This window comes from Meles meles, chromosome 2, assembly GCF_922984935.1.
Source record: "Meles meles chromosome 2, mMelMel3.1 paternal haplotype, whole genome shotgun sequence".
NCBI classification, from domain to species: Eukaryota; Metazoa; Chordata; class Mammalia; order Carnivora; family Mustelidae; genus Meles; species Meles meles.
Genome location: NC_060067.1, coordinates 125,413,373 through 125,426,151, shown reverse-complemented (window position 1 = coordinate 125,426,151; position 12,779 = coordinate 125,413,373). Strand labels below are relative to the sequence as shown.

The 12,779-nt window shown below is 35.8% G+C and overlaps 1 protein-coding gene across 4 annotated transcripts in view; it reads right to left on the bottom strand.

Moving 5' to 3' along the window:
- Nucleotides 1-10,047: 10,047 nt before the first annotated feature.
- MND1 (meiotic nuclear divisions 1) overlaps nucleotides 10,048-12,779 on the bottom strand; it is a 71,100-nt gene continuing 68,368 nt past the window's right edge. For all 4 annotated transcript variants that reach the window (XM_045997679.1, XM_045997680.1, XM_045997682.1 and 1 more), the window contains one exon: nucleotides 10,048-11,824. In XM_045997679.1, the coding sequence (XP_045853635.1) occupies nucleotides 11,718-11,824 (107 nt within the window). In that variant the 3' untranslated portion in view covers nucleotides 10,048-11,717. The remainder of the gene's footprint in view (nucleotides 11,825-12,779) is intronic.

Genomic DNA, 12,779 nt, shown 5'->3' with positions numbered 1-12,779 from the left:
AAAGAGAAAATCTTTTCCTCTAAAATCAAGAATAAGATGAACACATCCACTGTCACCAATTTTATTCAACACAGTTTTGGAAGTCCTAGCTGCAGCAATAAGACAAGAGAAAGAAATAAAAGTCATCCAAAGATGAAGTACAACATTTACTATTTGCAGATGACATGATGCTACACATAGAAAACACACACACACAGAAACTATAAGAATAAATGAATTCAGTAAAACTGCAAAATACAAAATTAATACACAGAAATCTGTTGCATTTCTATAAATAATGAATAGCAGAAAAAGAAATTAAGAAAACAATCCTATTTACAATTGTACCAAAAATAATAGAATATTTAGGAATAAATTTAACCAAGGAGGTGAAAGGCTTATACCCTGAAAACTATAAAACACTGATAAAAGAAACTGAAGGTGATACAAACAAATGGAAAAATACACCATGTTCATAGACTGGGAGAACCACACATTGTTAAAACATCCATAATATCCAAAGCAATGTACAGATGTAATGTAATCCCTATCAAAATGCTGATACATTTTTCACAGAACAAGAACAAATAATCTTAAAATTTGTATGGAACCACAAGAGGCCTTAACTGGCCAAAGCAATCTTGAGAAAGAACAAAGGGGGAGGTATCTTAATCTCAGATTTCAAGACATACCACAAAGCTATGGTAATCAAAACAGTAAGGTACTGGCACAAAAATATAAACACATAGTTAAATGGAACAAGACGGGGAACTCAGAAATAAACCTTGTGTTGTATAGTCTATTAATCTATGACAAAGGAGGCAAGACTATACAACAGGGAAAAGACAGTCTCTTTAGTAAGTGGTATAGAGAAAAATGGACAGCTACAAGCAAAGGAGCGAAACTGACCACTTTCTTACAGCATATACAAAAATAAACCAAAATGGATTAAAGGCCTAAATGTGAGACCTAAAATCATAAGACTCCTAAAAGAAAACATAGGCAGTAATCTCTTGAACATTAACTTTAGCAGCATATTTATGTATACCTATCCTCAAGCAAGAGAAATAAAAGCAAAAATAAACTACTGGGAATACATCAAAATACAAAGCTTTAGCATAGTAAAAGAAACCATCAACAAAACAGAAAAGCAAGCCACTGAATGGGAGAAGATATTTGCAAAAGATATATCTTATAAAGGGTTAATATTAAAAAATAAACCCAAAAAGGATTCATATCCATATCTGAACTCTATGATTCAACACCAAAAAGCCAAACACTCCAATTTAAAAGATGGGCAGACGACCTGAACAATTTTCTAAAAAGGATATACAGATGGCTAGCAGACACATGAAAAGATGCTTAACATCACTAATCATCAGGAGAAATGCAAACCAAAACCACAATTAAATATCATCTCACACCAATCAAAAGAGCTAGTATCAAAAAGATAAGAAATAAAAAATATTGGCAAGAATGTGAAGAATAGAGACCACTTGTGCACTGTTGTTGGGAATGTAGATTGGCACAGCTACTGTAGAAAACAGTGTGGAGGGGCACCTGGGTGACTCAGTGTGTTAAGCCTCTGCCTTTGGCTCAGGTCATGATTTCAGGGTCCTGGGATTGAGGCCCGCATCGGGCTCTCTGCTCAGCGGGGAGCCTGCTTCCCCCTCTCTTTTTGCCTACTTGTGATCTCTCTCTCTCTGTCAAATAAATAAATAGAATCTTAAAAAGAAAAAAAGAAAGAAAAGAAAACAGTGTGGAGGTTCCTCAGTCAGAAGAACATGAAACTCCTCTTCTTCCATATTTTTTTAAGAGCATTCAACTCTAAGGGCACCTGGGTGGCTCAGTTGTTAAGCGTCTGCCTTTGGCTCAGGTCATGATCCCAGGATCTTGGGATCAAGACCTGTGTTGGGCTCCCTGCTTGGCGGGAAGCCTGCTTCTCCCTCTCCCACTTCCCCTTGCTTGTGTCCCTCTCTCCCTGCCTCTCTGTCAAATAAATAAATAAAATTAAAAAAAAAAAAAGAGAGAGAGAGAGCATGCAACTCTTGATCTCAGGGTTGTGAGTTCAAGCTCCACGTTGGGTATAGAGATTACTTAAATAAATAAAACTCTAAAAAAAAAAAAGAAATAGCATACGATCCAGGAATTCCATTACTGGGTATTTACCCAAAAAGAATGAAACACTAATTTGAAAAGTTATATGCTGTCCTGTTTTACTGCAGCATTATTTACAATAGCCAAAATATGGAAGCAACCCAATGTCCACTGATGAATGGATAAAGATGTATATAAACACACCATGAAATATTACCCAGCCACAAAAAAGAACGAAATCTTGCCATTTCCTATAACATGGATAGACCTAGAGGGCATTATTCTAAGGGAAGTAAGTTAGATAGAAAAAGGCAGAAACCGTATGATTTCACTTATAGTAGACTTTCAAAAACAAAACAAATGAACAAACAAACAAAAAAAACCAGGCTCCTAAATACAGACAGTAAACTAGTGATTGCCAGAACAATGGTGGCGGGGGTGGTGGACAAAGTCAGTGAAAGGGATTAAGAGGTACAAACTTCCAGTTATAAAATATACAAGTCATTGAGATGAAAAATACAGCATAAGGAATATAGTCAATAATATTGTAATGTTACATGGTGACAGATGATGACTTTGCTTATGCTCAACATCACTAATCAGCAGGGGAAATGCAAACCAAAACCACAATTAAATATCCTCATACCAATCAAAAGGGATAGTATCAAAAAGGCAAAAAATTAAAAAGTGTTGGCACTGATCACTAATGTATAAAATTGTTGAATCACTATGTTGTATACCTGAAACTAATATAATATTGTATGTCAACTCTATTTCAATTAAAAAAAAATAGGGGTGCCTGGGTGGCTCAGTTGGTTGGGTGTCTGACTTGAGCTCGGGTTGTGAATCCAAGGTGCTAGGATCAAGTCCCACATCGGGCTCCCTGCTCAGTGGGGAGTCTGCTTCTACCACTCCCTCTGCCCCTCCTCCCACTCATGTTCTTTCTTTTTCTAAAAAAAAAAAAAAGAAGAAGAAGAAGAAGAAATAAAGAAAAAAAAACTGGAAAACTGAAACTGGGGGAAAAAAGAATACACTTAAGAAATGTGAAAAATCCGGGGCGCCTGGGTGGCTCAGTGGGTTAAAGCCTCTGCCTTCAGCTCGGGTCATGATCCCAGGGTCCTGGGATGGAGTCCCACATCGGGCTCTCTGCTCAGCAGGGAGCCTGCTTCCTCCTCTCTCTCTCTCTCTGCCTGCCTCTCTGCCTCCTTGTGATCTCTGTCAAATAAATACATAAAATCTTAAAAAAAAAAAGAAATGTGAAAAATCCATGTGAAGAAAATTATGCACTCTTTAGAAAAACACAAAGATATGCTTGAGCAAGTGGAAAGGTATCACTTGCTCTTGGTTCTTGAATAGGATGCTTCATCATCATGAAGATATCAAATCTCTCTATGTTAATTTATAAACTAATACAATACAATTTTAAAAAATAGCACCAGGATTTTTGTTCTGCAGTTTGAAAAGTTGAAACTAAAGTTTGATCTCAGGTCAGTTTGTCAAACTGATATAAAACTGTGACTTAAAGAAGAAAGCTGTGGGGAGCCTGGATGGCTCAGTTAGTTAAGCATCTGATTCTTGATTTCAGCTCACTCAGGTCATGATCTTAGGATTCTGGATCCAGCCCTGCCTCAGGTTCCTTACTCAGTGGGGAGTGTGCTTAAGATTCTCTCCCTCGGCCTCTGCTGCTCCCCCTGCTCGTGTGTGCACATGCATGTGCTTTCTCTTTCTCTAATAAATAAGTCTTAATTAAAAAAAAAAAAGCAAGCAAGCAAGCTATATGCTGGCATTCCTCCAAGAAAAGAACTCATTACCATCGAGTTAGTCTTACTACCTCTAGTTGATTTGCTGCCATGTGTAACGAGGATTTAAGATTACTAAACCACCCAGTTTCCAAAAGAAGCTCAAAAATCTCAATTTGCATGTGACATTTTCCATGGGAATATGCTGGCAAATAATTTAAGTTAAAAAATAAAATACAGTTTAGGCAAAATAAAACATACCTTGCAGGTCACATGCAGCCCACAGGCTGTCAGTTTTTGACCTTTTGGATCAAATTTTTCTGTAAAGGGCCAGAGAGTTAATAATTTTAGGCTTTGCAGGCCATAAACACCCTCTGTTGCATATTCCTGTCCATTTTTACATCATTAAAAAATGTAAAAGGACATCCTTAGCTCAAGGGCTGTAAAAATCAGGCCTTGAATTTGGCTCTAGGGGTTGTAAGTTGCCTATCTTGGTTAATAGAAATCATTGCCTTTGAGATTCAACAAATACTTCTAAAGGCAGCCATGTTATCTGACTTCCATCTCTCACAAATATATATATTTTTAATTAAGCTGAGATAAGTATATTTAAATTCAATGCTGTGGGACATTTCATAATGCAATACATTTTTCTTTTGGTATATGGAAAATATTCAGAAAGCATATCCTGAAAATGAGTTTATGTGTGATTTTAAGATACAGTCCTACCATCTGTCACATTTTAACTGCTCTTACAAATGATGCCATATTGGCTGAAAATGTTTCCTATTTTATTCCGATCATGTTCTCAAAAAAAAAAAAAAAAAAAAAACCACCAAAAACCAGTTTTATCAGGTTTACAATTTAGACTTTTGTGTTCAAGAATTATAAGGGTGGTTTGTTGTTTCTTGGCTGGCCAGCTGTATTCATTTCCTTTTTTAATCTCTTAAAAAGAAGCATGTTTGATAAGGTTGGATAATAGCATCTATTTCTGAGACAGGCCAAGAAATTTATAATCCCATTACACTAATGATATGGCAAACATCAGAGGAAAAGTCATATCCAATTCATCCTTACAGATCGTTTTGGTCCTGGACCAACCTCAGAATGGACATCAGTGATACAATCTGGCCCTGAACAACTGTGAAACTTATTAGGAGATTATAAAATCTTTCTCCTAGCATTCTTTAAAAACAGGACAGTGAGATTTAAAAATAACTACATGTGTTGGGGCGCCTGAGTGGCTCAGTGGGTTAAAGCCTCTGCCTTTGGCTCAGGTCATGATCCCAGGGTCCTGGGATTGAGCCCCGCATCGGGCTTTCTGCTCAGCGGGGAGCCTGCTTCCCTTCCTCTCTCTCTGCCTGCTTGTGGTCTCTGTCTGTCAAATAAATAAATAAAATCTTTAAGAAAAAAAAAAAAACTACATGTGAAGAAGACTAGAGACAGATATCAGCTCTCAAATACCTTTTAAACTTCACAATTTGTTTGGAAAGATACTGGGAGTATCAGTTATAGTATTATTTACCAAACCAAATTTGATCATGGATCACTAGTAATCTGACTCTTGTTCTACCCCAGTTGTACTCAGTCTTCACATCAATTAAAAAAACCAGCCTGGGACGAAGGATTTCCTAGAGATTGGCTGGACCAACACCCTGTGCTTCTTTATCAGTATCTATTTCCTGGGAAGAGCAAGCTTAAAAGCAGCTTTTTTTTTTTTTTAAGATTTTATTTATTTGACAGACAGAGATCACAAGTAGGGAGAGAGGCAGGCAGAGAGAGAGAGAGGAGGAAGCAGGCTCCCTGCTATGCAGAAAGCCCGATGCGGGGCTCGATCCCAGGACTCTGGAATCATGACCTGAGTCAAGGCAGAGGCTTTAACCCACTGAGTCACCCAGGCACCCCTTAAAAGCAGCTCTGAAAGATGAAGAATGATGATGTGCTAGGGTAGGCAAGCCAAGTGTTAAGTAGCAGTGAACCACCTGTTAAACACAGCCATCACTAAAGATTAAATTACATGAACTATAATGAACCCTTATATATTAAAAACAATAATATTGAAGGTAATAACTCATCGCTCCCTAATTATTTTACATTTTATCCTTCTTTGTATTCTTGACATTATTTGCATCTATTATATTTATATGGTAGAAATATTTATACCATGCAGATGGATAATAATATAAATCAGGCCCCATCTTACCTCCTAAAGAGTTAGTTTAAACATTTAAAACCAAATTACTGTATGTTGGCTAACTGACCATAATAAATAAATAAATAACCCAGAAAGAAAGAAATAACCATATTCCTCCGGGGTCCCTAGGTGGCGCAATTCGTTAAGCATCCCTGCATCCGGCTTTACACTCAGCATGATACGCTTGAGACTCTCTCCCTCTACCCTGCTGTGCCCTTCCCACCCCCACTAGTGCTGTCTCTTTCAAAAAATAAATGAAATCTTAAGAAAAAAAAGCACATTACTGGCTTGGGGGGGGGTAGCCTAGTCTCTGGTTGGCTCATATACAGACCCCATCTCAATCATTCTTGTTAGCCCCATAACCTGGACTTAAAAGAAAAAAAAGGTGCCAAGCAGCAAAACACACATTTTTCTCAAATGTCATAGAGCATTCTCCAGAATAGATATGCTGGCCATAAAACAAGTCTCAGTAAGTTTAAAAAGCTTGAAATCTCATCAATTCCTTTTTTTTTTTTTTTTTGGAAGATTTATTTATTGGAGGGAGAAAGCCAGAGAGAAAGCATAAGCATGGGGAGCAGCAGAGGGAGAGAGAGAAGCAGGCTTCCCGCACTGAGCAGGGAGCCCAATGTAGGGCTCGATCCCAGGAATCTGGGATCATGACCTGAACCAAAGGCAGATGCTTAACTGACTAAGCGATCCAGGTGCCCCAGAAATTGCATTAATTTGGACCATAATGGTTTAAATCTAGAAATCAATTATAAGAAGAAAACTGGAAAACCCACAAATATATGGAGATTAAACATGCTATTTAACAACCAAAGGACAACAAAGAAATCAAGAAATAAAAAAACACATGGAAACAAATGAAAATGGAAACCAACATACTAAAATCTATGGGATGCAGCAAAAGCAGCTCTAACAGGGAAGTTTATAACCATACAGGTCTACCTCCAGAAACAAGAAAAATCGCAAATAAATATCTAACTTTACCTGAAGGAACTAGAAAAAGAATAAAGGCCAAAGGGGCACCTGGGTGGCTCTGATGGCTAAGCGTCTGCCTTTGGCTCAGGTCATGATCTCAGGGTCCTGAGATCAAGCCTCACATCGGGCTCCTTGCTCAGTGGGAAGCCTGGTTTCCCCCTCTCTCTGCCTGCCTCTCTGCCTACTTGTGATCTCTGTAAATAAACAAACAAATAAATAAGTAAGTAAATAAATGCACGCCAAAGTTAGCAGAAGGAAATAATATAGATCACAGCAAAAATAAATGAAATAGAGACTAGAAAATACAATAGAAAAGATCAGTGAAACTAAGAGCTGGTTCTTTGAAAAGATGAAGTTGATAAACCCTTAAGAGAGGGCTGGGGCGGGGCGCCTGGGTGGCTCAGTGGGTTAAAGCCTCTGCCTTCGGCTAAGGTCATGTCCCAGGGTCCTGGAATTGAGCTCCACATCCAGCTCTCTGCTCCGCAGGGAGCCTGCTTCCTCCTCTCTCTCTGCCTGCCTCTCTGCCTAGTTGTGATTTCTGTCAAATAAATAAAATATTAAAAAAAAAAAAAGAGAGAGGGCTGGGGCATCTGGCTGGCTCATTTGATAGAGCCTGTGACTCTTGATATTGAGGTTGTAAGTTTGAGCCTCAGAGTGAATGAATGTAGAGATTACTTAAAAATAAAATCTTTAAAAAAAAGAGAGTGCTCAAAAATCAGAAATGAAAGAGGAGAAATTAAAGAGGAGAATTATATTTGTATGCCACCAAAATACAAAGGATCATAAAAGACTATTATGAATAATTATATACCAACAAACTGGACAAGTTTGAAGACCTGGAAAAATTCCTAGAAATATACAATCTTCAAAGATGGAATCAGGAAGAAATAAAAAATCTGAATAGACTGATTACTAGTAAGAACAGAGAATCAGTAGTAAAACACTACCAGTGAACAAAAGCCCAGGACTAGACATCTTCACCAGTGAATTCTACCAAACATTCAAAGAAGATTTGATACTTACCCTTTTCAAACTCTTCCAAAAAAACTGAAGAGAAGGAAATGCTCCTAAATTCATTTTATGAAGCCAGCATTACCCTGCTAGCAAATCCAGAGATGGACATCACACATGCACACACATTACAGACCAAATCAGTGTGATACACTACATTAACAAAATGAAGGATAAAAATCATATGATCATTTCAACAGATGTAAAAAAGGCATTTGACAAAATTCAACATCAATTTAGGATACGAACTCTTGACAAAGTGGATATAAACAGAACATAACGTATCATAATAAAGCCCATATGTGACAAGCCCATAGCTAACATCACACTCAACAGCAAAAAAGCTAAAAGGTTTTCCTTTAAAATCAAGAGAAAGACAAAGATGCCCAATCTCACCACTTTTATTCAACACAGTACTGGAGTCCTAACAAGACCAATTAAGCAGGGACAATAAATAAAAGCACTTGAATTTAGAAAGGAAGAGGTAAAACTATCACTATTTGTGGACATGATTTTTTATATAGAAAGTTCTAAACACTCCACAAAAAAACATTATAATAAACAAAATCAGTGAAGCTGGAGGGTACAAAACTAATAGACAAAAATCTTTTACATCTTTATAAACTAACAGAAAAATCCCAAATAGGCAAAGCAATCCTGAGAAAGAACAAAATTAAAGATATTACATTTCCTAATTTCATTATATTAATCAACACAGAATGGTAAATGGCATAAAAACAGACACATAAATCAATGGAACAGATACAGAGAGCTCAGAAATAAACCCAAGTATATATGGTCAATCAGTTTATGACAAGAATATACAATGGGGGTAAGGGAGGCTCTTTAATAAATGGTGATGGGAAAACTGGACAACCACATGCAAAAGAATGAAACTGGACCACAATAATACCATATACAAAAATTAACTCAAAATGGACTAAAGACTTGAATGTAAGATCAGAAACCATAAAAATCCTACAAAAAAATACAGGCAATAAGCCCTGTGACATTACTCTTGGTGATATTTTTTTTGGATTGGACTCCAAAGACAATGGTAACAAAACCAAAAATAAACAAATAGAACTATATCAAACTACAAACTTCTATACAGAAAAAAAAAAGTTAACAAAATTAAAAGACAATCTACTGAATGGGAGAAGATATTTGCAAATCACATATTTAATAGAGGTTAGTATCCAAAATATAAAGAACTCATATGGCTCAATAACAATATAAAAATAATCCAATTAGAAAATAGAGGATCTGAATATACATTTTTCTGAAGAAGACATACAGATGGCCAACAGACACATGAACAGATGCTCAACATCACTACCCATAATGAGATATCACCTCATACCTGTCAGATTGGCTATTATCAAAAACAAAAAATAGTAAGTGTTGGTGAAAATGTGGAGAAAAATGAATCCTCATGTACTGTTAATAGAAATGTAAATTTCTGCAGCCGCCATGGAAAACAGTATGGGGTTCTCTAAAAAAGGTAAAAATGAACCAAAATCCACTTCTGGGTATTTAAGTTTTTTTTTTTTTTTTTTTAAAGATTTTATTTATTTGCTTGTCAGAGAGAGAGAGAGCACAAGCAGGCAGAGTGGCAGGCAGAGGCAGAGAGAGAAGCAGGCTCCCTGCTGGACAAGGAGCCCAATGTGGGACTCGATCCCAGGATGCTGGGATCATGACCTGAGCTGAAGGCAGCGGCTTAACCCCCTGAGCCACCCAGGCGTCTCAACCCACTTCTGGATATTTATCCAAAGAAAATGAAAACACTAATTTGAAAAGATATGTGCAGCCCTATGGTCAATGTAGCATTATTTATAATAGTGAAGATATGGAAACAACCTAAGTATCCATCAACGGATGAACGGATAAAGATGTAGTACAAAATACTACTACTCAGCCATAAAAACAAATGAAATCTTGCCATTTGCAACAATATAGATGGACCTAGATGGTATTATGTTAAGTGAAATAAGTCCGATAGAAAGACAAATACATGGAATCTTGTATGTGGAGTCTAAAAAAAAATAGCAAACAGAACAAAACCAAACTAAACTCATAGATACAGAGACTACACTGGTAGTTACCAGAGGGGAGGCTGTGGGGAGTAGGCGAAATGTGCGATGCGGATCAAGGGGTACAAACTTCCAGTTATATAAATTATAAGTCATGGAGATGTAATGTATGTAATGCACAGCATGGTGACTATAGCCAATAATATCATTGCAAATTTAGAAGTTGCCAAGAGTAAATTTTAAAAGTTTTGATCATAAGAAAATTTTTTTTATAACTTTATATGGTAACTAGACTTACTGTGGTGATCATTTTGCAAATTATACAAATGTCCAATTGTTACCCTGTACACCTGAAATTAATATAATACTATATGCTAATTATACTTCATGTTTTACAAAGGTACCTAAAATCTTAGAAGGGATCATTAGAAATGGCTTCCTTTTGGAACATACATACACTCTCTTTAAACAAAGAAGTATATTTTCTAGTAAATAGCGAACTGTGTCTGAGAAATTTTGGAATTTCCACAATTGGTGTTTTTGGGAAAGGCTTATGACTGGTTATTTTTATTTTTTGTCCTTTTGTCTCTCACTTCAAATACTTTTTCCTGTGAAAAGAGCTGTTGCCCTAAGGCAACATAACGTAGCCTTGAGAACAAAGAACAAAGATGGACCAATTTGCTTCCCCCAACCTCCAGGAAGTAATTAAGAAGGCCCAGAGCGACTCCATGCAATACAAAGGCCAGATTCACCAACAAATGGTTTGGATGGTGTTTAGTCATTTCAGACATATGGGGTATCTTATTCAAGTTACTTAAAAGAACATCAAAATTAGTATGAGAAAAAATTAAGGCATGTGAGTAAAGAGCATTACATACATAAGTTTTGTTTTTTTTAAGTTTTTCTTAGAGTGCCTGCCCATACTCTAAATACCCAAGCTGACTTGGAAAAAAAGTTATACACACAAAACAAATTATTTTTAATTAGTTTTTAAAAATGTAGTTGAAAAAAAGAAAATCCCTAAACTCCAGTTGGTGATGTGTGGCAGGCTAATGCCACTGTATCTTATAAAAAGTGCATAAGCCGGGACAAAGGGTCACATGCTTGTTCTTTACAGTAAAAGGCATCAAAAAGTCAAAAGAAGTTTTCATGACTGAGAAATTACTACCTAACTCTAAACTTGAGTACACCAACATTTTGTATTTTTTTCTATAGGAAATTCACAAACATGATGCAGTATAGTGAAAATCAACGACATACATTTTCCACTAAATAATGAAAAATAGTAGAGTATCCATTAAAGTTTTAAAGGTTTTTTTCCAAGTATTTATGTGTGGGTATATGTCTGTAATAGGACCTTCAAAGTTACCCTTAGTTCTCAATGTTTAATATTTGAGTGAAACTAAAAAAATGTTATTATGTCATGATGTCTGTGATCCCTAAAAAATTATTTGTAGATGGTTTTATTTGCATTATCCTACTTGGATGACCACCTGGGAATATGGTCATAATCCTGCTTTTGATAGATCAAAAAAAGTGAAAACCATGTCCACTTTGTACTTTATTTAAAATTAATTAAATGATAAACACAATTATAGGTAAATGGCAACTCGGTACATTTGAATAACATTTTAAAAATTACATATTCACAAGTACACAGATCCTTTACCAACGTCGAATATTTTAGTCTATGTAGTCAAAATCTTCTGGAATTCCAAAGTTTTTATCAATTTTATTTTCTTCGAAACCAAATTTTCTTTTGGCCCAAGATTTTATTGCAAATATATTATCTATAAAGAAAATTGAGAAATATTTTTAAGAATTAAAAACACAATCATAAAACATGTTAAATATAATATTCTTTTTTGTTACTTCTATTACCTTCAGAAGTGTCAACATAGGAAGTGTGCTTTATTTTCAAAAGTAATAGCAATTCATTTCCGAAGAAAGAATATTCTTTAATTAGTATTTTGAGCAATGAGATTGCATATTTAAAAATGTAGCAGATTAGCTGCCATTAAAGAATACTCAATTTAGGAATAATCCAAAAATGGGAAAGGATAACAATGGTGTTTCTTCCAACATTTCCACAGCAGAGGCTCAGGAATTAAATTGCTCTTGTTCCCAAAGGGTACACATTCTCTCTAGACCTTTTTCCTTATCCCACAGATAATGATGGTTCCCAGATAATCAGGTCAGTGTGAGGAGAAGGGGAGAGGAGAATAGAAGATAGTTCTCCTATCTTAAGACTAAGACTTCCGTGTCCTCTGGGGGAATTTAAAATGCATTTTACCACAGAAGAGGTGTTGTATCTACCTACAAGGATTTATCCCAAGGAAACAAAATAAATTATGTACAAAGATTTATGGTTAAATCTTTATTCCAATGTAATAAAAGAAAAAGTAAAAAGAATCTAAGTATCTAATCTCATCTATTATACTTCACTTTATTGTACTTCAAAGATAGTGCAGTTTTTACATATTGAAGGTTTGTGGCAACCATGTATAGAGGAAATCTATTAGCACCATTTTTCTAATAGCATTTGCTCACTTCATATATTTATGTCATATTTTGGTAATTTTCACATACTTGAAACTCTTCCATTAATATTATTATGTTTGTTCTGGTGATCTATAAGCATTGATCTTTGATGTTACTATTTTAATTGTTTTGGGGCACCACAAACTGCACTTATATAAGATATAAGATAGCATAATTAATCAATAAATGTTTTGTGTGTCTGTC